Source organism: Chlorocebus sabaeus, chromosome 6 (assembly GCF_047675955.1).
Source record: "Chlorocebus sabaeus isolate Y175 chromosome 6, mChlSab1.0.hap1, whole genome shotgun sequence".
Classification (NCBI taxonomy): Eukaryota; Metazoa; Chordata; class Mammalia; order Primates; family Cercopithecidae; genus Chlorocebus; species Chlorocebus sabaeus.
This window is the reverse complement of record NC_132909.1, coordinates 62047667-62070744: the sequence shown is the minus strand read 5'-3', so window position 1 is coordinate 62070744 and position 23078 is coordinate 62047667. Positions and strand designations below refer to the sequence as shown.

Here is a 23078-nt window from a genome sequence, read left to right as displayed (position 1 = left end):
ACGGGCTGTTTACAGGCAGGTGTTCTCGGTATGTCTGCAGCACACTGGAGGCACGAATTACATAATCAGCATATACAGATGGTACACGTGCATACTTGCTGTACAGTGATACCTGCTCCATGTGCACAGCAAGCATTAAATACCTGCTTGCTGCCGGGTGCGGGGGCTCACACCTGTAATCCCAGCACTGTGGGAGACCAAGGTCAGGATCATGATCCTGAGGTCATCCTGACTAACACGGTGAAACCCTGTCTCTACTAAAAATACAAAAAATTAGCCGCGTGTGGTGGTGGCGGGCGCCTGTAGTCCCAGCTACTTGGGAGGCTGAGGCAGGAGAATGGCGTGAACCCTGGAGGCGGAGCTTGCAGTGAACTGAGATGGCGCCACTGCACTCCAGCCTGGGCGATAGAGCGCGACTGTGTCTCAAAAAAAAAAGAGCAAAAAACCTGCTTTCTGTATGCAGGTGCTTCATGCATGCTGGTTGTGCATAGCAGGTGCCTGTATACAGCAGGTACTCAATATCCATACTGTAGGCAAGAGAGGCTACATGTGTGCTTATTGTATACAGTAGGTACTAAATACATGTTTGCTCTACACTGCAAGCACTCCATGCGCACCCGCTGTGTAGAGTAGGTGCTCGGTGCCTGCTGGCTATATGCAGCAGGTGCTCCATGTATGCGTGCCGTATACAGTAAGTAGGTGCTCGTTGCCTGCTGTACACAGCAAGTGCTCCCTGTGCGCGCGCTGACGCCCCCTCTCCTGCAGGCAAGAAGAATTCCATCCTTCTGCACAAGGTGCAGCATGACCTCAACTCGGGCGTATTCAACAACCAGGAGAACGCCATCATCCAGGAGATCGTCAAGTACGACCGTGAGATGGTGCAGCAGGCCGAGCTGGGTCAGCGCGTGGGCCTCTTCCCGCCGCCGCCGCCGCCGCAGGTCACCTCGGCCATCGCCACGCTGCAGCAGGCCGTGGCCATGAGCTTCTGCCCGCAGGTGGCGCGGCCGCTCGTGGGGCCGCTGGCGCTCGGCTCGCCGCGCCTCGTCCGCCGCCCGCCCCCGGGGCCCGCACCTGCCGCCGCCTCACCGGGGCCCCCGCCTCCTGCCAGCCCCCCGGGCGTGCCCGCCAGCCCCCGGGCACCGCGGACCTCGCCCTACGGCGGCTCGCCCGCCGCCCCCCTTGCTGGGCCCGCCCTGCCCGCGCGCCGCCTGAGCCGCGCGTCGCGCCCACTGTCCGCCTCGCAGCCCTCGCTGCCCCACGGCGCGCCCGGCCCCGCGGCCTCCGCGCGCCCGGCCAGCAGCTCCACGCCACGCCTGGGGCCGACGCCTGCTGCCCGGGCCGCCGCGCCCAGCCCGGACCGCAGGGACTCGGCCTCGCCTGGCGCCGCCGGCGGCCTGGACCCCCAGGACTCCGCGCGCTCGCGCCTCTCGTCCAACTTGTGACCCTCGCCAACCGCCCCGCGGGCCCAGGTGGGCCGGGGGCGGGGCCGTCATCCAGACCAAAGCCATGCCATTGCGCTGCCCCGGCCGCCCGCCCGCCCAGAAGCCATAGACAAGACGTAGGTAGCCGTAGTCGGACGGACGGGCCGGGCTGGTGGGGCAGCCCCCTCCGCGCCCCTGGCCGTCCCCCCCATCGCCCTGCGCCCACCCCCATCGCCCCTGCCCCCGGCGGCGGCCTCGTGTGCGAGGGGGCTCCCTTCACCTCGGTGCCTCAGTTCCCCAAGCTGTAAAATAGGGACGGGGTGGCCCAGAGGAGCCGGCTGTGGAGCCCCGCCCGCACCCCGCCCTCCAGGTGGCCCGCCGTCCGATGAGGATTGTTTTTTAAGTGCAATACTTGGCCCGCCAGCTTCCCGCTGCCCCCATCGCGCTCACGCAATAACCGGCCCGGCCCCCATCCACGCGCGTCCCGCGGTGACCTCCGGGAGCAGCACCCCCGGCTCCCTCCAGCACCGGCACCGAGGGGCGGGCCTGGCTGCGCAGGGCACGGGGGCGAGGCTGGGGTCCCGCCGCCGTGATGAATGTACTGAAGAGCCGAGGCAGCAGTGCCCCCACCATGGCCCCCACGCCCCATTAACCCCCACACTCCCATTCCGCGCAATAAACGACAGCATTGGCGCCCACCCAGGCCGCGTATGATTGCTCGGGACGCATGGGGCGCGCACCCTCACTGAAAATAACAGTTCCTGGAAGTGGCAAAAGAGCTTTATTTACACACTGGCACAAGGCCCGCCGGGTGTCAGCTGAAAAAGTAGGTGGAATGCTTCACCCGCTCCAGGTCGAAGGCCCCTGCGGAGTGAGCAGAGCGGACAGCGTGGGTGGCACGAAGGTCCCGCCCTGGCCCGCTGTTAGAGGCGCCCTTGAAAGGCCGTCCACCCGCCTACCTGGCTTGGGCACTGCCTGCAGTGTCGCCTTCAGCTGGCTGGCCTCCAAGCACTGGGAGAGCTTCCGGGGTCTGGGGCTGGAAGCAGGTGGGGTGAGGCTGAGGCCAGGTTTGGGGGGGGTGTCCAGGTAGGGGAGTTAGGTAAGGGAGTGCCTTACTTAGGACAGAACCGGCTGACCAGGAACTGGGACAGGTCCTCCAGGATGGGTTCACTGTGCAAGCGGACAAACTGCTCCCGGCACACCTGGGCAAGAGTGAGAGAATCCCCGTGGGGGATCAGGCAGGGTCTGGGCACCGCCCCTACCCAATGCCCCGGTGTGCCAGGCCCCACCCATGGATGGACTAAGGCTCAGACGGGGGCACCTGGTTCATGACGGCGACATCGGCTGCGTGGGTCCAGTAACAGTCGTGCACAGAGACGAAGGTCAGGCCCTTCCTGCGACAGAGCGGAGGGCTCCTGAAGGGAAGGGAGCCCACAGGGCCGCCCCACGACGCGCATCCCGGCCCTGTGCTCAGCCCTCTCAAGGTCCAGGGAAGCCCACCCTCCTCCAGGCCTCGCCCAAACATCCTGGGTTTGGCCTCAGCACAGGCCGAGGAAACGTTCTCGGAAGCCGCCCTGCCCCACACCTGCTGCCCCCCAGGCTGCTGTGGGAGCCTCAGCTTCGAGGGCAGCTGCGTTGTCCCCTCCGGCCAGGGCCACCACCCCACGTCCTGGGTGTTCCCAGCTCCCGTGGCCGGTAGATGCTGCTGGGACGGCCTCCACGTGCCCCAGATCTAACCACACACTGCGGTGACGGCCTCCACGTGCCCCAGATCTAACCACACACTGCCACACACTGCGGTGACGGCCTCCACGTGCCCCAGATCTAACCACACACTGCGGTGCTCACCAAGAAATGCCCACCACAAAGGGGCAGAGCCCATGCTTGGCTCTCCCCGTCAGGCCACGGGGGTGGCGGGAGCTGACAGGACCACCTTCACATTCGGGGAACAGAGGCCCTACAGACACAGCAGATCAGCAGCTCCACTCTGCCCAGACCCTGCACCCAGCACTGTCCCTTGCTGGACCCTGCCTTGCCAGCGGTGCCCCAGTAGCCAGAACAGAGGACCCTGGGAGGCGAGCAGCACCCCTGCCACCCGGAGATGCCCACCTGTAGCAGTGCAGGGCAGTGAGCATCATATGCGAGGAGTCCAGCGAGTGGATGAAGTTCGGCGGGAACCCGTTCTTCTGCTTACGCGTGTTGGGCTTCCTAGGAACAGCACAGGTGCCGGGTGGGGGCCAGAATGCACTCCCAGCCCAGAGACGCCCCCAACTGGCCACTGTCTCCACTGTGGCTGCTCCCCCGGCCAGCCCCCCAGCCCGGGCCCCCACTCACTGGCTGATGTCTCCATTGTAGGTGTAGGTGATGCTCTGAATCCCACCTCGTACTTGCTAAAAAGGGAAGGAGCTGGTGAGTCCCGCCCGAGGCCCAGCATAGTGGTGGTATACTGGGACGGGGGTACACTTGGATGGGTTGGGGTGATACACTGGGATGGGGGTACACTGGGACGGGGTACACTGGGATGGGATGGGGTGATACACTGGGATGGGGTACACTGGGATGGGGTACACTGGGATGGGATGGGGTGGTACAGGGGGACGGGGGTATACTGGGATGGGATGGGGGTATACTGGGATGGGATGGGGGTACACTGTGATGGGGTACACTTGGATGGGTTGGGGTGATACACTGGGACGGTGATACACTGGGACGGGAGTACTGGGACAGGTACACTGGGATGAGGGTACACTGGGATAAGGGTACACTGGGATGGGACGGGGTGGTACAGGGGGACAGGGGTACAGTGGGAGGGGTACATTGAGACGGGGTACACTGCGACGGTGGTATACTGGGATGGAATAGGATAGTACACTGGGACGAGGGTACACTGGGACTGGGGTACACTGGGACGGATTAGGGTGGTACACTGGGACGGGCACACTGGGATGAGACGGGGTGGTGTACTGGGACGGGTTACACTGGGATGGGGGTACACTGGGATGGGGTACACCGGGATGGGGGTATACTGGGACGGGCACACTGGGACGGGATGGGGAGGTACACTGACCTTGACCTTGAGATCCAGGCGGTAGGGCTGGATGATGGGGATACCCAGGGGTGTGACCCACTCCACCACGGAGCCCATGTGGGAGATGAGGCGGGCGCTCTCAGTCAGCCAGTGCTGTGGGACACAGGCCGTCTCAGGGCTGGGGGCTCAAGCCGGGGCTCCCATCCACTTGCTCGGAGAGCCCTGGCCGAGCGGGGACAGCACAGGACGTACCTGGATGGCCCGGGTCCCTGAGAACATCTCCTGTAGACTCTTGAAGACCTGGCGTACGAGGTAGTGGGAGGCCTCCCACACAAACTCCTGCAGAAGACGGGCGGCAGGTACGGGTCCTCAGGGGCTGGCCCGTTCGCGCCCTACTCCCCCCATTTCAGAGCAACTGAGGCCCAGAGCCCAGCAGGGACGGGGCCTGACACTCCCACAGTCGGCGAGAAATGCCCAAGCCCGAGCAGGCAGTCAGTGGTCTGGGGGACCAGCTGGGTCTTCCGCTGGGAGGCTGGGTCTGCAGCAAAATCATCCAACTTTTAAACGGCAGCGAAACCAACATGTTCCAAGCGCTACAGGCCTGGCGCACCTGGGGAAAGTCGGTCAGCTCCCGGAGGCGCTTCTCAATCTGCAGACGCCCGCCATAGTGGGTGACCCCGTACACCACAGTCATCACCGTCTGCTTCACCACCTTGCGGGTGATGAAGCCTTCCAGCATCTGTGCCACCCGCGTGCCCCGCTGGGCGTCCTGCCTGCGGAACACCTCCACCTGCACCGCGGGAGGGCGGGTGCGCGTCAGCCCTGCCAGCAGCCCACGGCCACCAAGCATCCATGAAGCCCTCGGGTACCATCTGCCTGGGAAGGTCCCGCCCCAGCCCCACCACATCCTCAGGCCAGGCCAAGGTGAGGGCGCCTGGGGCCGAGACTCAGGGCCCACACTGCCCCCACACCGATGCCCCCGGGCAGCAGGTAACAGGGCACGCCCTACCTGCGCAGCCACGCCGCTGTACACGTCCTGCGGCACATCCGAGGGCTCCAGGTTGACGGAGGCGGCGCCCACGCTGTCGCGGCCCAGGGCAGCATAATGCTGTAGGCCATTGCAAGAGCCGTCCTGAGGGAGGGGCCACAAAAGGGAGACGGAGACTCAGGGAGGCAGAGACGTGTGGGGCCCCAAACTACCCCCCAGGTCGAGCTGTTCCTAAGGCTGTGCACGCCCAGCCAAGTGCACCTGAGCCCTGGACGCTCCCAGGAAAGGCCAGGAGCCACAGTTCCTGGACCCTCTAGGGCCACCTCCAAAAGACACCACAAGAGAAAGTGAGATCTCACAACCTCAAGGCGAGCCCCAGACCAAGTGCACGCGGCATGGCCTTGGGGGCCCCACCCTGCGGGCTCACCTGGTGGACGGGGAGGTGGGAGACGTAGGCAGCAGGGTCTGAGGAGCGCACGGCGTTCGCCACCTCCATACAGCAGGCCAGCGTCTGCCAGGGTTCCTCAGCGCCCATCCACCACTTTCGGCCCTGCGGGGACAGGGGGTGTGGTGGGCAGTGAAGCCCGGGCGGACTTCCTGAGCCCGCTGGGGGGGGTGTGGTGCAGGGAGGTGGGAACATAGGGAAGAGACGCACAGGCCTGATGGTGAACACGGGACCCATGTGGGCAAGAGACAGGGCACTGACTGGATGAGTCCTCTACAGCCACAGATGGAGGGTGAGGGCTGCGGTGGACGGGGCTGAGACAAGTGTGTCCAGAGGAACCAGGGAAGGAGAGTGGACGGGGGACGCTGGGGCGCCTGGGGGAGGAGGGAGCGCGGGGACGCCCAGGGGAGGAGGGAGCGAGGGGGATGTGGGGGCACCTAGGGAGGAGGAGCAGCGGGGACGAAGGACAGGGGACGCGGGGTCGCCAGAGGAGGAGGAGGGAGCATGGGGGAGGCGGGGGCGCCGGTGGGGGAGAAGGGAGCGCGAGGGATGTGGGGGCGCCTGGGGAGGAGGAAGAGCGAGGGTGGAGAAGGGAGCATAGGGGAGGCAGGGGTGCTGGGGGAGAGGAGGGAGGGCCAGGCAGGGGGAAAAAGGGAGCGCGGAGGATGTGGGGGCGCCCGGGGAGGCGCTGTGGGGGGAGGACGGGGGACGCGAGGGCACCGGGAGAGGAGGGCAAGGGACATCGGGTGGGGGCGCCTGGGGAGGAGGGTGGGCTGGGGACACGGGAGCGCAGAAGAAGGAGGGAGAGAGAAGGCGAGAGGACCTGCGGAGGAGGGCAGGCGGTGGACGTGGCAGTGCCAGGGGAGGGCGGGGGACGTGGGGGCACAGGGAGAAGGGGGAGGGCGGGGGCACCTGAACAGGAGGGCAGGCAGGAGACGTGGGGGTGATGGGGGAGGGCGGGAGACACGAGGGAGCAGGGGGAGGGGGAAGGGGACGCCTTGGGAGGAGGGCGGGCAGGGGACTCAGGGGCACCAGGGGAGGGGAAAGGACGGAAGACGCAGGGGTGCAGGAGGAGGGGGGAGAGGGAAGATGGGGGCACTTTGGGAGGAGGGCGGGCAGGGGACGCGGAGGCACCAGAGGAAGATGGGAGGCGCGGGGGCGCAGGGGGAGGGAGGGAGAGGGAGAACGGGGGTACCTGGGGAGGAGGGCGGGCAGGGGACCCGGGGGCGCAGGGGGAGGAGGATGGGAGGCGCGGGGGCGCAGGGGGAGGGAGTGAGAGGGAGGACGGAGGCACCTGGGGAGGAGGGCGGGCAGGGGACGCGGAGGCACCAGAGGAGGATGGGAGGCGCGGGGGCGCATGGGGAGGGAGGGAGAGGGAGAACGGGGGGTACCTGGGGAGGAGGGCGGGCAGGGGACCTGGGGGCGCACGGGGAGGAGGATGGGAGGCGCGGGGGAGCAGGGGCAGGGAGGGAGAGGGAGGACGGAGGCACCTGGGGAGGAGGGCGGGCAGGGGACCCGGGGGCGCAGGGGCCCCGCCCCTACCGTCATGGGCTGGTCCGCCGAATCCAGAATGTCGTCCATCACCTCCTCCGCGAAGGCCAGGCGGTTCCGCAGCGGTTCGCGCTTCTTGAACCCGGTGAGGTTGACCAAGTGGATCTTGAGCCAGTCCAGGCCGTGCGGGCCGAGTGGGCGGCCCTGGGCGAACTCCAGCAGGGCCCGCGCCACGTCGCTGCCCAGGTGGTTGAAGTGCGGCGGGCATGGGTAGGTGCGGCCGCGAAAATCCATGTTGTGCGGGAGCCAGAAGACGCGGTCCCGCAGGTGCTGCGCCAGCGAGAAGCGGTACAGCGCCTCCGCCCGCAGGCTGTGCATCTCACGGGCCACCTTCTGACAGCGCGCCAGCTCACGGCGCAGCTCGGCCTTGCGGGCGGGCGCGGCGCTGTGCGGCAGGTGGGCCTCCGCCGGCCGGGGAGCCTCGGAGGCCGGGGCCGGCACGCCTAGCTTGGGGCAGCCCTTGGCCTGGAAGAGCTGCAGCACCAGGTCCAGCACCCGCCCGTTGACGCGCCAGGCGCAGTTGCCCAGTTGGGTGAGAGCGTCCAGAGCGCCGTGCAGCGCGGTGGGCGGGCAGGTTTCCAGCAGCTCCTGGTGCTGCGTGGCGCCTTCCACCGTGCGCATCAGCTTGGTGGGGCTGAGCAGAAAGGCGCCCGTGTGCGGTGAGGTCCAGGGCAGTGGGGGACACAGCATGGGCACATCCACCGCCTCGAAGGTCAGCGTGGGCTCCGCGGCCGTCTCCAGCAGCTGCACGTAGGCTGGGTGCGGCTTCAGGACGCCGATCTGCGGTGCGACAGGCAGACGGGTCAGGGCCCCGCTGCCGGTGACTTCCTACCGCCGCCCTTTAAATTCGGTGAGAGAGACCGGCTCCCCCACCACCAAGAAACCAGTGTGGCCTCCCACGAACAGAAGCCACCTCTAGGAACGGCCGGATAGCTGCGCGGACACCCATGGTGTGTCCCGAGTCCTGGGAGGTACTGATGGCTGCGCTGAGATCAAGGCACCACCCAGAGGCGCCAACCCCATGGGGTCCCTTGTCCCCCCAGCAGGATGCCCCCCAGCTCAGGAGGACACTGCTGTCTGGCACCTGCTGGACGTTGCGGAAGGAGTACACGTGGTAGAGCACGGGAACAAGCCGGGAGGAGCCGTGCGGGTTGTCCAGGCTGGACGGCATCCGCGTGGCCTGCACCAGCATCTCCGCCAGCTGCTTGCCCAGCTCCATCTGCACTGGCAGGGGCCAGGGCTGCTCCCGCAGGGCCTCGGGCGCCCCCAGCTCCTCCCAGTACTGCCGCGGCAGGCAGGGGTTGGGCACCTGTGGGACAGGGCGATCAGAGCGCTGGGCATCGGGACCTCCGACCAGACGCCCCACCGCCCGTGCCTGCTCCCCCTGTCAGCCCAAGGGCACAGAGGAAGAGGCTGAGGCTTGGGGGCAAACCCGGCTGCCCCAGAGAGGGAGCGCGCCCACCCACCACCGGCCCCAGCCAGGAGGAGAGGGGTGCGCGCCTCACCTTGGTGTCGCAGGCCAGCAGGTGCAGGTACTTCCTGTAGTACGTCTCAAGCGCCTGCACCTGGCCACTGAGCCGCTGCCTCTGCACCACGTGCCGGCTGAAAGTGCGCGCACTCAGCTCCCGGGCCAGGGTGGTGAAGGACTCGCCCTGCGCGGGCAGCGCCTGCAGGACCTGGAGGAGGAGGCCGTGAGTACCTGCCCGCCCCGCCCGGGGACCCGGCCGCGCAGAGGAAGACGCACCTGCAGAAGCATCCGCACCACCTCGCGCTCGTCCAGCAGGCACAGGAAGGGGTACAGTGAGAACCGGCCCTTGTGCACCTCGCCCTCCAGGTGGTTCTTGGTCTCCCGCAGCACCCGGCACAGCGCTTTCTCCCAGTGGTCCCGCAGGGTCTGCAGGGTCTTCCGCTGCGAGGCACGAAGGGCCCGGTGAGCCCCATGGCAGCTGGCGGGACCCAGGCTCACAGGACGGGGGTCACCACAGCTCCCTGCAGAGACCTCGGGGCCCTCAAGGTCCCTGCTGTGTGTTCCGGGGAGCTCCTCACCCCGGCGTGCACCCTCTGCCGGCGTCGGTGCACCTGAGGCAGCCAAGAGCACAAGCCCAGCCGCAGAGTGCCCAGCACCACAGGCCGGGACCCAACCTCGGGACCCCACAAGTTCCCCCTGAGCGGCAGCCAGGCTGAGATCCTAGGCCCTGCATGCCCAGACCAGGGCATGAGCAATTCAACCGCATGCACTGAGCTCAGCCCCGCGGCGGACACGGGACCCCGGCTCAGCCCCCGCGGCGGACACGGGACCCGGCTCAGCCCCCGCGGCGGACACGGGACCCCGGCTCAGCCCCCGCGGCGGACACGGGACCGGCTCAGCCCCGCCGCGGACACGGGACCCCGGCTCAGCTCCTACCGCGTGCATGACCTCCTTGCTTGGCAATGCAGGCTTCTCCACAGACACCACGCACACCTTGCTGGCCAGCTCCACGCAAAGCTGCTTCTCAAAAAGCGACTGCAGGGTCTTCAGGGGCAAGTGCAGCTTCGGGTAGGACACCGGCCCATCCTGCAGGGATGGGGTAGTGAGGTCGGGGGCTCAGCCGGAGGGAGACCTGCCCTCCTAGGACCCCGAAAAGGCACAGGTGCACGCGTTTCTGCGTCTCCTGCAAATTGCTGACCGCCATCACCGACGGGGAAAAGCGGGCTGCAGGTAAAGTCAGTGCCAGTGGCCAAACCAGAGGCCTTGCCCCCTCCTGACCTCGGGCCCTCTAGATGGGACAGTGGGCATCATCGTGGGGTGGGCGGCAGTGGTGCTGGGAGCCAGCAGAGCCTGGGGAGACCATTCACTGCGCCCCCAGATGTTTGCTGTTTTCTCCTCAAACTTGGAACTGTGTGAATGTGGCCCATCCAGAAATAGATGAATCAAAATAACTAAAGCACTTTGAGAATCAAAGGCTCAGGTCCACACAAAAGCTTGTACACAAACGTTCACAGCCGCATGACTCATAGTAGTCGAGAAGTAGAAACAGCCCAAGCGTCCATCAATGGACAAACAGACCAGCACGGTGCGGCCATCCACGCACCCGAGCATGACTCAGCCCTGACCCGGGCCGCCTCGCGGATGCACTGTGAGGACGTCACGCTCAGTGGGAGATGCCAAACACTCAGGGCCACGCAGTGTGCAGTCCCATTTCTATGGAATGTGCAGGGCAGACTCATCCCCAGAGAGGAGGAGGGGATGGGGAGTCACAGGTGATGGACATGAGGCTTCCTTTTGGGGTGATGGAACATTCTGGAATTAGACAACTGTGAATACACTAAAATCGCTGAATTACACCTTTAAGAGGGTTTTATGTCAGGTGAATGACGCCTCAGTGAAAGACAAGCACACTGCGTGCACCTGGCAGCCCCATTCGAAGGCACTGCTCTCGCCTGTCACCCCACCCTGCCTCTGGGGTGCCCGACCACCTCACCCGCCCAGCGCCCACACCCTTATGCCCAAGACCCTCCGAGCTCTGGCTCCTTCAGTCTTCTGGGAGGAGGAAGGGAAGAATCCAGGGCCTGGCCCAGGTGAACCCTGGGCACCAGGGAGGCCCACTGGTCTGAGCTGAGGCTCCAGAGACCCCTCAGGGCAGCTATGAGGACTGAAGTCCGTCTGCTGGACCCCATGTGGGCTCACCTTGGCATACACGGCCCTGAGCAGCTTTGAGGTGTTGACCTCGGGCAGCGGCCGCGGCGGGAGGCTGAAGGTGGGCTTCACCTTGTGCACGGCCTTCAGCACCGTGGCCTGCTCCTCCTCGGACAGGGGCACAGCGGTGAAGAGTGCCTGCAGTTTCAGCCCCTCCTGGCTCATCTGTTCCAGACACCTGTGGGGCAGCAGGCCTGCCTGAGGGATGGGCCAGTCCCACGCTGGGCTTCCACAGAGCCCAGGGGCACCTCGTGGCCACCTCCTGCTAGGCTGCAGTTCTCAGTGCAGCTGTCAGGCCCTCCAGGGGTCCCCAGCCCCCAGCCGAGGCACTGTCCCAGATCTTAAGACCCTGGCAGGAACGTGGTGGGGGGTAGGGGTGGGGGTAGGGGTGGAGGGTGGGGGTGGGGGGTAGGGGTGGGGGTGGGGGTGGGGGTAGGGGTGGGGTGGGGGTAGGGGTGGGGGTGGGGTGGGGGTAGGGGTGGGGGTGGGGGTAGGGGTGGGGGGTGGGGGTAAGGGTGGGGGGTGGGGGTAAGGGTGGAGGGTGGGGGTAGGGGTGGGGGTGGGGGTAGGGGTGGGGGTGGGGGTAGGGGTGGGGGTGGCGGGTAGGGGTGGGGGTGGGGGTAAGGGTGGAGGGTGGGGGTAGGGGGTGGGGGTAAGGGTGGAGGGTGGGGGTAGGGGGTGGGGGTGGGGGTAAGGGTGGAGGGTGGGGGTGGGAGGTAGGGGTGGGGGTAAGGGTGGAGGGTGGGGGTGGGGGTAGGGGTAGGGGTGGGGGTGGGGGGTAGGGGTAGGGGTGGGGGTGGGGGTAGGGGTAGGCGTGGGGGTAGGGGTGGGGGTGGCGGGTAGCGGTGGGGGTAGGGGGTGGGGGTAAGGGTGGAGGGTGGGGGTGGGGGGTGGGGGTAAGGGTGGAGGGTGGGGGTGGGGGGTGGGGGTAAGGGTGGAGGGTGGGGGTGGGGGTAGGGGTGGGGGTGGGGGTGGGGGTAGGGGTAGGGGGTGGGGGTAGGGGTGGTGGGTGGGGGTAGGGGTGGTGGGTAGGGGTGGCGGTAGGGGTGGGGGTGGGGGTGGGTGTAGGGGTGGGGGTGGGGGTGGGTGTAGGGGTGGGGGGTAGGGGTGGGGGGTGGGGGTGGGGGTAGGGGTGGGGGTAGGGTTAGGCCCCTCCCGACACCACCTACCTTTCAATGGTCCCAGCGTCCTGGTCCTGCCTCCCCATGCACTGGAGGATGGCCGCGTAGGACAGCAGGTCCAGGGTGAGGCCAGCATCCTTCACCATCAACAACACATACACCAGCTCCCTGAAGGCCCCCTGGGAGACCAAGCCAGGGTGAGGGTCTGGGGGGATGGCCCAACCTCTGCGTTCCCCGCTGCTCCCTGGAGACCCCTTCTCTGTAGCCATCAGCTCAGCAGGGGACAGGGTGACCAAGCAGGAGTGGCCAGCTGGGCAGACAGATGCGTCCCCCTGGGGTTCTCACACACAGGCTCTACCTGCAGAGGCGGCCGCGTGGCCTGCCAGGTGGGACTGTGTGAGGTGCACGTTCCTCTGGGAGGAGGCTTGTCAGTATTTTTAAATTTTCTTATTTTGAGAACACAAATGTGCCCGGTTTTGGGGTTTTGAAATTGATCCTTTCCAGGTCAGCCAACCTCAAGGTTTGCCAACTGCGTGATCTTTTTGAAGGACTTGGCTTCACTGTTCTCTACCGCTTCTGCCTTCCGTTTCATTTATTTGTTTTCATTTTTGTAACTTCATTTGCTTGCTTTAGGTTTAGTGAAAAATTCTTTTTCTAGTTTCCTTAGGTAAAAGGTGAAGTATTTCGTCTGAGATGTTTCACCTTTTCTTTTTTTTCCCCAAGACGGAGTCTTGCTCTGTTGCCCAGGCTGGAGTGCAGTGGCATGATCTCGGCTCACTGCAACCTCTGCCTCCTGGGTTCACGTCATTCTCCTGCCTCAGCCTCCTGAGTAGCTGGGATTACAGGCATGCACTATCACGCCACTTAAGTTTTTGTATTTTTAGCAGATACAGGGTTTCGCCATGCTGGCCAGGCTGGTCTTGAACTCCTAATACCGTGATCCACCAGCCTCAACCTCCCAAAGTGCTGGGATTACATGCGTGAACCACCATGCCGGGCCATCACCTTTCTTAATATAGGCATTTTATGGCTATAAATTGCTCTCTGAGCACTGCATCCCAGAACTTCTGGTATGTGATGTTTTCATTTTCATTATCTCCAAGTGTTTTCAAATTTCATACTTTACTTCTTCTTTGGAAATTTTATTTTTTTTTTTGAGATGCAGTCTCGCTTTGTTGCCCAGGCTGGAGTGCAGTGGCGCAATCTTGGCTCACTGAAAGCTCCACCTCCTGGGTTCAAGCGATTCTCCTACCTCAGCCTCCCAAGCAGCTGGGATTACAGGCATGCACCGTCACATCCAACTAATTATTTTGTATTTTTAGTAGAGATGGGGTTTCGCCCTGTTGGCCAGGCTGGTCTCAAACTCCTGACCTCGGGGATCCACCTGCCTTGGCCTCCCAAAGTCCTGGGATTACAGGCATGAGCCACCGCACCCAGCCCGATTTTTTTTTCTTGGGAGAGAGGAGTGTCTTGCTCTGTTGCCCAGGCTGGTCTCAAACTCCTGGGCTCAAGCAATCCTCCTGCCTCGGCCTCCCAAAGTGCTGGGATTACAGGCATGAGCCACCGTGCCTGGCCATGTGTCCTTAAATTTCCCTTGCAATTTCTTTTTTTTTTTTTTTTAATCTAATTTTTGGCCAGGCACAGTGGCTCATGCCTGTAATCCCATCACTTTGGGAGGCCAAGGCGGGTGGATCACGAGTTCAGGAGCTTAAGACCAGGCAGGCCAACATAGTGAAACCCCGTCTCTACTAAAAACACAAAAAAAAATTAGCTGGGTGTGGGGGCACATGCCTGTAATCCCAGCTACTTGGGAGCCTGAGGCAGGAGAATCACTTGAACGTGGAAGGCGGAAGTTACAGAGAGCTGGGATCTCGCCACTGCATTCCAGCCTGGGTGACAGAGACTGCGCTGTCGACACAGACTTGGAGGCTTTTCTTTTTTTTCTTGAGACGGAGTCTCGCTTTGTCGCCCAGGCTGGAGTGCAGTGGCCGGATCTCAGCTCACTGCAAGCTCCGCCTCCCGGGTTTACGCCATTCTCCTGCCTCAGCCTCCCGAGTAGCTGGGACTACAGGCGCCCGCCACCTCGCCCGGCTAGTTTTTTGTATTTTTTAGTAGAGACGGGGTTTCACCGTGTTAGCCAGGATGGTCTCGATCTCCTGACCTCTTGATCCGCCTGTCTCGGCCTCCCAAAGTGCTGGGATTACAGGCTTGAGCCACCGCGCCTGGCCTGGCTCTCTCTTTAAAAAATAAAAAATCTGGCCGGGCGCGGTGGCTCAAGCCTGTAATCCCAGCACTTTGGGAGGCCGAGACGGGCGGAGCACGAGGTCAGGAGATCGAGACCATCCTGACTAACACGGTGAAACCCCGTCTCTACTAAAAAATACAAAAAAAAAACTAGCCGGGCGTGGTGGCGGCGCCTGTAGTCCTAGCTACTCCGGAGGCTGAGGCAGGAGAATGGCGTAAACCCGGGAGGCGGAGCTTGCAATGAGCCGAGATCCGGCCACTGCACTCCAGCCTGGGCGACAGAGCCAGACTCCGTCTCAAAAAAAAAATAAAAAATAAAAAAAATAAAAATAAAAAATCTAATTTTTTTTCTTGTATTCGTTTTTCGTGAGATCCCTGCTCTGAGCAATTTCTTCTTTAACCCAGTGGCTGCTTAAGAGTGGCCTTTAACTGTAACACACTATTTCAAAGGGAAAAAGATTCCCCTGCATCCTCCCAGCCCACGGTCCTGCAGTTTGAAGACATGCTGTGATACGAGGTGGCCACACACCAGAGACAGGAGTTTGGGGGCATTTTTTTTTTTTTTTTGAGATGGAGTCTCGCTCTGTCGCCCAGGCTGGAGTGCAGTGGCACAATCTCGGCTCACTGCAAGCTCCGCCTCCCGGGTTCACGCCATTCTCCTGCCTCGGCCCCCTGAGCAGCTGGGACCACAGGCTCCCACCACTACGCCTGGCTAATTTTTTGTATTTTTAATACAGACAGGGTTTCACCGTGTTAGCCAGGATGGTCTCGATCTCCTGACCTTGTGATCCGCCCGTCTCAGCCTCCCAAAGTGCTGGGATTACAGGCATGAGCCACCGTACCCAGGTAGTTTCGGGGCAGTTTCTAAACGACTTCCGTGTGTGGCCAGTAGACCTCACTGGCCACACACAGTCCTTAAATTAAAATATTCACTTCTTCCCTTTCACCAGCTTCAAGTGCTCAGTAGTCACACACAGCTATTGGCAGACGTGGAAAATTCCCAACATCATAGAAAGTTCTACTGGATGGTGCTGGTTAGAGTATGTGGCCGGGCGCGGTCGCTCATGCCTGTAATCCTAGCACTTTGGGAGGCTGAGGCGGGCGGGTTACCTGAGGTCAGGAGTTTGAGACCAGCCTGGCCAATATGGCAAAAGCCGGTCTCTACTAAAAATACAAAAATTGGCCAGGCATGGTCATGAGTCCCTGTAATCCCAGCTTCTCAGGAGGCTGAGGCAGGGAGAATTCTTGAACCCGGGAGGCGGAGGCTGCAGTGAGTCGAGATCATGGCACTGCACCCTACCTAGCCTGGGCAACAGAGAGAATCCACCTCAAAAAAAAAAAAAAAAAAAAAAAAAAAAAAAAAAAAAAAAGATAAAAGTAATACCTTAGCCTGGCTAACATGGTGAAACCCCACCTCTACTAAAAATAAAAATGAAAAACATTATCTGGGGTGGTGGCATACGCCTGTAATCCCAGCTGCTCAGGAGGCTGAGCTCACAGTTGAACAACACCCAGGACTGCTGGCCACCCCTGAACACCGGGAGAGGCAGAAGGAGCCCCGGCTAGAATCTCTAGAGACTTTGGGTCTGCAGACACCTCCCGAACACCGGGAGAGGCAGGAGGAACCATGGGGTGGGAGAAGGCTGGGAATGTCTGCTCCCTTGAAAGGATGTATAAACAACACCCTCCAAAACAACCAAGGGGTCCAAGGAGAAACTCTGGCCAGGCGCGGTGGCTCACGCCTGTAATCCCAGCACTCTGGGAGGCCGAGGCAGGCACATCACGAGGTCAGGAGTTCCAGACCAGTCTGGTCAACATAGTGAAGCCCCGTCTCCACTAAAAATACAAAAAATAGCCGGGCTTGTAATTCCAGCTACTCAGGAGGCTGAGGCAGGAGAATCACTTGAACCTGGGAGGTAGAGGCGGCCGTGAGCCGACATCACGCCATTACACTCCAGCCTGGTGACAAGAGACTCCGTCTCTAAGTAAGTAAATAAATAAAAACTAACTAACTAAATAAATAAATGGCAAGAGAAGTTGGAAAATACTCCAGATGAACTACAAGGAAGACATTGGTGGGATCCAGCTAAAGCCGTGCTCAGAGGTAGTGAACGCCCACGTTTCACACAGAAGGATCTCAGCACAGTCGCCCGACCTTCCACCTCAGGAAACCAGAGAAAGGAGCAAAGTCAACCCCAACATCAAAGTCTCATCCTGACCAGGGGTCTGCAGGCTGCCCCCTGATGAGGCCAAAAGCACCCCCTGCCCAGACAAGTTCACGGGCCCTGAGAAAAACCGGAAGAAAATGCCAAAGACATTAGCAGAATTTCTCCCTACTTTTTTGGTCATTTTCAAAATTTGAGAATCACGTGATTTGTATTTGAAAAGCCTGAAAGAATTAAAATAAAAAACAAAGGACGTGAACTTGGGGGCTAAGAGATAAAAGTCCAGTCTAAACGAGGGCAAGTTCCTGTCTCCAACGACCAGGGCAGGTGTCCCGGCTCCCGCCGCACTCACCTGCCGCGCCCAGCCAAGCATGACGGTGTTGTACATGTCCAGAGTGAGCAGCTTCTGCTTCTGCCGCTGGCTGTGGTGGGTGACCAGCAAGTGGTGGGCGAGGGGCAGGTGGTCAGTGAGCAGGCAGCACTTGAAGAAGGCCAGGAGCTTCTGCTGCTGACCTGAAAGCTGGGCCTGCGTGGACGGGGCCCGCCCCACGTCGAGGCTCAGCTTCCGAGGGGCCTCCTGCAGCACCCGGGGCAGCTGCTCCTTCCAGGAGCTCTCAGGGGCCAGGAACACGGCCAGCTGCTTGCTCAGGAGCCGAGGCTCCACCTGCAGGCGCTTGGGCAGCACCTTGAACTCCTTGCTCTGGCTCTGGACTTGCACCTGCAGGTTCTCCTCCAACTGCTGCATGCACATCCGCTGGATCCGCTTATCCTTCTCCAGTGTCTCTGCCCAGCCGCTATGGGGCACCGGGCTGGCACCCTTGGCCCCCCTCTGGACCTTCCTGGGTGGCTGGAGGCCACCATCTCCACTGCCACGTTCTGGGAGCCGCGCCACATCCACCCTGTTCACCACCACCTCAGACACGCTCTCAGCCTGCAGCTGCCGCACCCGCGCCTGGAGCACTGTGAGGGGCAGAGGGCGAGGACGTCAGAGGAAGCCCCCATTCAAGCACCCAGCTCTCCGGACCCCGAGCCAGGCCAGGAGGTGCAGGTGGCTGAGTTCACTGGGACCCAAGGCATCAATTCCTCGTATCTGCCAACAACGCCATAAGGTCCGCCCCCTCCTTTCCAGATACACGCACCTCCCCACCCGAGCCCCGGGCCTCACAAAACTCAGCAGCCCAAACAAGTTCCCACCGAGACCCGCTGCACCACATCTCCCCGGTCCCAGGCCACTCCGACCCTCCAGGTTCTCCCTGGTCCCGGGCCACTCCGACCCTCCAGGTGCCCAGACCGAGAACCCCGGGGTCTCTGACAACTCCCTCCGTCCATCTCAGTACCTCCTCCGGGCTTGACTCCAGAATCTATCCAGGTCGCCCCTCGCCTCCCCGGCCTCCCCTGCCCCTCCCACTCACGGTCTACCTCAGGACCTCCACAAAGGCTCCCGGGACCCTGAGCCACCCGCTCCCCGGCTCAACCGTGGCCTGCAAGTTTGCACCCTGCTTCAGCAAGACCCCCCACCTGGTGGAGCCGCCACACATACACTCCTAGGCTGCCATGGCCTAAGCTGGTGGAAGCTGAGTTAGTAAACACTGAGACACTGCTTCCAGGGAAAACAGGGTTCCTGTTCGTGCTGCCTCAGGTTGCACTTTTGCCAACCAATCAATGCCTAAATGTTTTGTGTCTAAGGAAGACTTATTGGAAACCTATCGCTGGCCGGGCGTGGGGCTCACGTTGGTCATCCCAGAACTTTGTGAGGCCAAGGAAGAAAGATCACCTAAGGTCAGGGGTTCGAGACCAGCCTGGCCAACATGGTGAAACCCCGTCTCTACTAGAAATCCAAAAAATTAGCTGGGCATGGTGACATGTGTCTACAGTACCAGCTACTTGGGGGGCTGAAGCAGAATTGCTTGAGCCTGGGAGGCAGAGGTTGCAGTGAGACAAGATCGCGCCATTGCCCTCCAGCCTGGGCAACAGAGTGAGATTCCATCTAAAAAAAAAAAAAAAAAAAAAAAGACTGTTGAAATAGGCCAGGCATAGGGCTGCACACCTGTGGTCCCAGATACTCCAGAGGCTGAGGTGAAAGAATCACCTGCGCCTAAGAGTTCCTGGCTGCTGTGAGCTGTGATCAGGCCACCGTGCTGCAGCCTGAGAGACAGAGCAGGACTCTGTCTCAAAAAAAAAAAGGGCAGCCACCTTTTTTTATATATATATATATATATAAATAATATATATTTATATATATAAATATATAAATAATATATATATTTATATATATAAACATATAAACATATATATATAAATAAATATATAGGCTCACACCTATAATCTCAGCACTTTGTGAAGCTGAGGCGGGCGGATCACAAGGTCAGGAGATCAAGACCATCCTGACCCACATGGTGAAACCCCATCTCTACTAAAAATACAGAAAATTAGCCCGGTGTGGTGGTGCGCGCCTACAGTTCCAGCTACTCAGGAGGTTGAGGCAGGAGAACTGCTTGAACTCAGGAGGCAGAGGCTGCAGTGAGCCAAGATCACACCACTGCACTCCAGCCTGGCAAGAGGGTGAGACTCCGTCACAAGAAAGAAGAAAAAAAAAGATTACTGAAATAAAAAGACAAGTGTGATGTCCGCCTTCAATGTGCTCCAAAACTCACGAGACACTTTTAGTATTAACAGGTGAGAGGTTTTTTTTTTATCTTTTTTGAGATAGAGTTTCTCTTTTGTTGCCCAGGCCAGAGTACAATGGCACGATCTCGGTTCACCGCAACCTCCACCTCCCAGGTTCAAGTGATTCTCCTGCCTCAGTCTCCCAAGCAGCTGGGATTAAAGGCATCCATCACCACGCCTGGCTAATTTTGTATTTTTATGTTTTTTGAGACAGAATCTTGATCTGTCGCCCAGGCTTGAGTGCAGTGGCGCGATCTCTGTTCACTACCACCGCCACCCGGGTTCAAGTAATGTTCCTGTTTCAGCCTCCCCAGTAGCTGGGATTACAGGCGCCCACCACCACGCCCAGCTAATTTTTGCATTTTCAGTAGAGACGGGGTTTCACCATGTTGGCCAGGCTGGTCTTGAACTCCTGACCTCTTGATCCGCCCACCTTGGCCTCTCAAAGTGCTGGGATTACAAGAGTGAGCCACCGCGCGTGGTCAGGTTCCTTCCCTTTATAAAGGTTCTCCTGTCTCTCCCTTCCCGGCTGGCTGATGGATGCAGACAGGATGCGGGGCAGGAGCAGCAGTGGAAAGCAAGCACAGAGAAGCTCCACCACCCTCCGACACCGCCAGCCAGGGCCTGCCACCGCTGGAGCCTGGGCTGTCCCTCCCAAGTTTCCCAGTCATCCGGTCTCCACTAGGCGCCCACCCCCCAGAGCGAAGCCAGGTAACCTGAGACAGTTCAGGGTTCACGTCCTGGCTCTACACATGTGGCCTGGGGGGTCTCTCCAGACATAATATCGAGCCTCACTGTGTCCCTGGAAAGTGGGAGGACCTGGTGGGGTTCTGGGGAGGGGAAATTACGAAAGCTCCAGGAAGGAGCCTGCTAGGCAAGGACGGGGCCCATGAGCGGCGCAAGAGACGTTCCAGCAACGCCGTCTGGGCGGGTCCTGGGACCGGAGAGGTGGAGACCACCCTCAACCGGTCTCAGAATGTGAGCCTCCGCCTTTTCTCCCGGCAGCAGGGACCGGACTCTCCTCTCCCGGGCCGCCGCGGGGGTCGCGCTTACCCTCCAGCAGCTCCACGTGGCCCCAGTCCTTCCTGCGGTCTTGGTCTTGCTCCTGGGGGCTGGCGGACGAGCTTCTCCTGGGGCCGCAGACGCCACCGAGCGTCCCTGCGGGAGAGGCGAGGGCGGCTGAAGGGGGCCGGGCGTGTGGGCGGGGCTGTCCGCAAGGGCAGATGCCGCAGGGTCGAAGGTCAAAGGAGCCCTAAACGCGGCGGAAACTCTCTGAGCACGGGCTTAAGTTGGAAAGAAACTGAAAGAGCGACGGTGGAAGGGGCCCCGCCGCGGTGAACACGGGCGGGAACCGCGGAGACGGCTCCCCGCACTCCAGGTGCAGCAGGTCAAGGGTTAAGAGCCCTAAACCCCACACCTGGGGTCAGGAGGCTCCATAAGAAACCAGAGTCAAAGGTCAGACTACACTGAGGAGCCTCCGTCGGAAGAGCGGGCAAGGGCGAGTGGAAAGCGGGGCCGGGTCGGCGAGCTCCGCACATGCAGCCGCAAACGGGCAAAGGTCAAAGCGCCAAAGGCCCCGGCCACGCGGGGAGGAGCGCGGGCCGCGGCATGGCCCCCGGGCTGCCTAGCCGTCTTCTTTCGCGTTACCTTCTTTGGCGAGGAGTCCCGGGCAGCCGCAAGGCTGCAAGGCCCGTCTGAGCCCCGCCGCGCCGCGGCCCCAGCAAAGTACCGACATCACGCACGCCGCTCCGCGCGCCGCCGCCGCCACCCCGTCACCCGCCTACCGCCTGCGCAAGCGTCCGCGCCGCCTGCCGGGAGTTGTAGTATCGTGGTCGATGGCGACTGCAAAGGGACATCCCAGCCGGAAGTGCACCGTCGGAACTACAACTCCCAGGATGCAGTGGGAACCGGAGTCGCGAAGGCATGCGCCGATGGAACGCTCTGATTGGCTCCTCCAATTGGCTCGCTGTTTTCAAGGGGAGGCGGGACAGAGTTGTTGCCGTGGCAACTAGGGGGGACTCGCAGGCTGTCTTCCCGAGGAGGAACCTTAAACCCGGACGTTTTTTCTCTTTTTCTTTTTTGTTTTTTTTTTTTCGACGCGTTGTCACCCAGCTTGGAGTGCAGTGGCGAGATCATAGCTCAGTGCAGATTCGAACTACTGGAGTACAGAGATCCTCGCCCCTCGGCTGGGATTGCAGAGGCCGCCACCGTGCCCGGCCTTTTTTTTTTTTTTTTTTTTTTTTCAAGGAATACTCATCTAATAATGAGGACAGCATCTGCAATTTAGAGATTCCTGTCTGTAGGGCCGGGCGCGGTGGCTCAAGCCTGTAATCCCAGCACTTTGGGAGGCCGAGACGGGCGGATCACGAGGTCAGGAGATCGAGACCATCCTGGCTAATAACACGGTGAAACCCCGTCTCTACTAAAAAAATACATAAAACTAGCCGGGCGAGGTGGCGGGCGCCTGTAGTCCCAGCTACTCGGGAGGCTGAGGCAGGAGAATGGCGTGAACCCGGGAGGCGGAGCTTGCAGTGAGTTGAGCTCCCACCACTGCACTCCAGACTGGGCGACAGAGCCAGACTCCGTGTCAAAAAAAAAAAGAGATTCCTGTCTGCAACCTTCATTGTTCCAACGACAACTTTTGGGTAAGAGCTAATAGGATGCCGTCTGTCGTGGAGGAAGCTGAGGCTCAGAGAGGGCCAAGTTGCTGGAATACAGCGCACGCGCGACCTCAGGGAGGCTGGAAGGAGAGAAAGCCCCGGTCCACGAGACTCCCAGCCTCCAGCGTCAGTTTACCCTCCAGTCCCCAAGCCCTCAGGGGCAGGGGCGGAATGGAGCCGCAGGCTTGGATTCGCCTGCTAAGTGGGGCGAGGTCAAGGGAATAAAATAAACCCGGGAGCCTGGAACCTGCCCTGGTCTCCGTGTGATCCTGCCTAGAGGAGCAGGGCTGGAGCTGTAGAATGGAACCTGGAAGGCGTGCCCACCTGTGTGGTTCAGCAGGGGCAGCAGGCTTGTGAAGGGTGAGAATAGGAATATCTGGGGGTAACTGTGCTCCAGGCTGATGTCACAGTTGCAAAGGGGAGCCGGTTTGGTGGCTCAGGCCTGTCATCCCAGCACTTTGGGAGGCCAAGGCGGGTGGATCACCTAAGGTCAGGAGTTCGAGACCAGCCCGGCAAATATGCAGACATGCCTGGCAACAGAGCAAAACCCCATCTGCAGTAAAAATACAACAATTATCCGGGTGTGGTGACAGGCACCTGTAATCCCAGCTACTCGGGAGGCTGAGGCAGGAGAATCGCTTGAACCCGGGAGGCGGAGGTTGCAGTGAGCCAAGATCTCACCACTGCACTCCAGCCTGGGTGACAGAGCGAGAATCTGTCTCAAAAACAAAGTGCAAAGGGAGGCCAGTTCACTGCCTCAGGCCTGTAATCCCAGCACTTTGCCTGTAATCCCAGCACTTTGGGAGGCTGAGGCAGGAGGATTGCTTGAGCCCAGGAGGTTGAGAGTGCAGTGAGCCAAGATGGCGCCACTGCACTCCAGCCTGGGTGACAGAGCAGGACCCTGTCTCAAAACAAAACAAGTGTAAAGGCCCCGAGGCAGAACAAGTGTGGACAGAGGAGCAATTTGAGCAGAGTGGGGCTGGGGAGAGGGAGCAAAAATGTAGCTAGGACTCAGGTTGGGGCCTGACCACACGGGCTCAGGGGCCTCAGCTCAAACTGTCCCCAGTTCCCAAACCCTAGCACTTCAATTTCCCCATCAGCCCAGAACGAGG

General features: G+C 61.2%; 2 protein-coding genes across 2 annotated transcripts in view; one reads left to right on the top strand and one right to left on the bottom strand.

Moving 5' to 3' along the window:
- The window catches only part of HCN2 (hyperpolarization activated cyclic nucleotide gated potassium and sodium channel 2), a 36662-nt gene extending 34543 nt beyond the window's left edge, over nt 1-2119 (top strand). Inside the window, exon 8 of the mRNA XM_073017193.1 lies at nt 766-2119. Coding sequence (XP_072873294.1) covers nt 766-1442 — 677 coding nt within the window. The 3' untranslated portion in view covers nt 1443-2119. The remainder of the gene's footprint in view (nt 1-765) is intronic.
- A 64-nt stretch (nt 2120-2183) lies between these two features.
- On the bottom strand, nt 2184-21120 carry POLRMT (RNA polymerase mitochondrial). The gene is made up of 21 exons (XM_037994344.2): nt 20954-21120; nt 20360-20464; nt 16992-17599; nt 12279-12409; nt 11101-11287; nt 9838-9987; nt 9178-9342; nt 8939-9109; nt 8518-8742; nt 7425-8213; nt 5865-5987; nt 5459-5581; nt 5060-5239; nt 4702-4788; nt 4489-4602; nt 3756-3811; nt 3531-3629; nt 2743-2815; nt 2538-2623; nt 2381-2457; nt 2184-2285 (listed from the first exon to the last, which is right to left on the bottom strand). Exons 1-21 carry the CDS (start codon nt 21039-21041, stop codon nt 2236-2238), a joined length of 3687 nt encoding a protein of 1228 aa, XP_037850272.1. The 5' UTR covers nt 21042-21120; the 3' UTR covers nt 2184-2235.
- Nucleotides 21121-23078: the final 1958 nt, after the last annotated feature.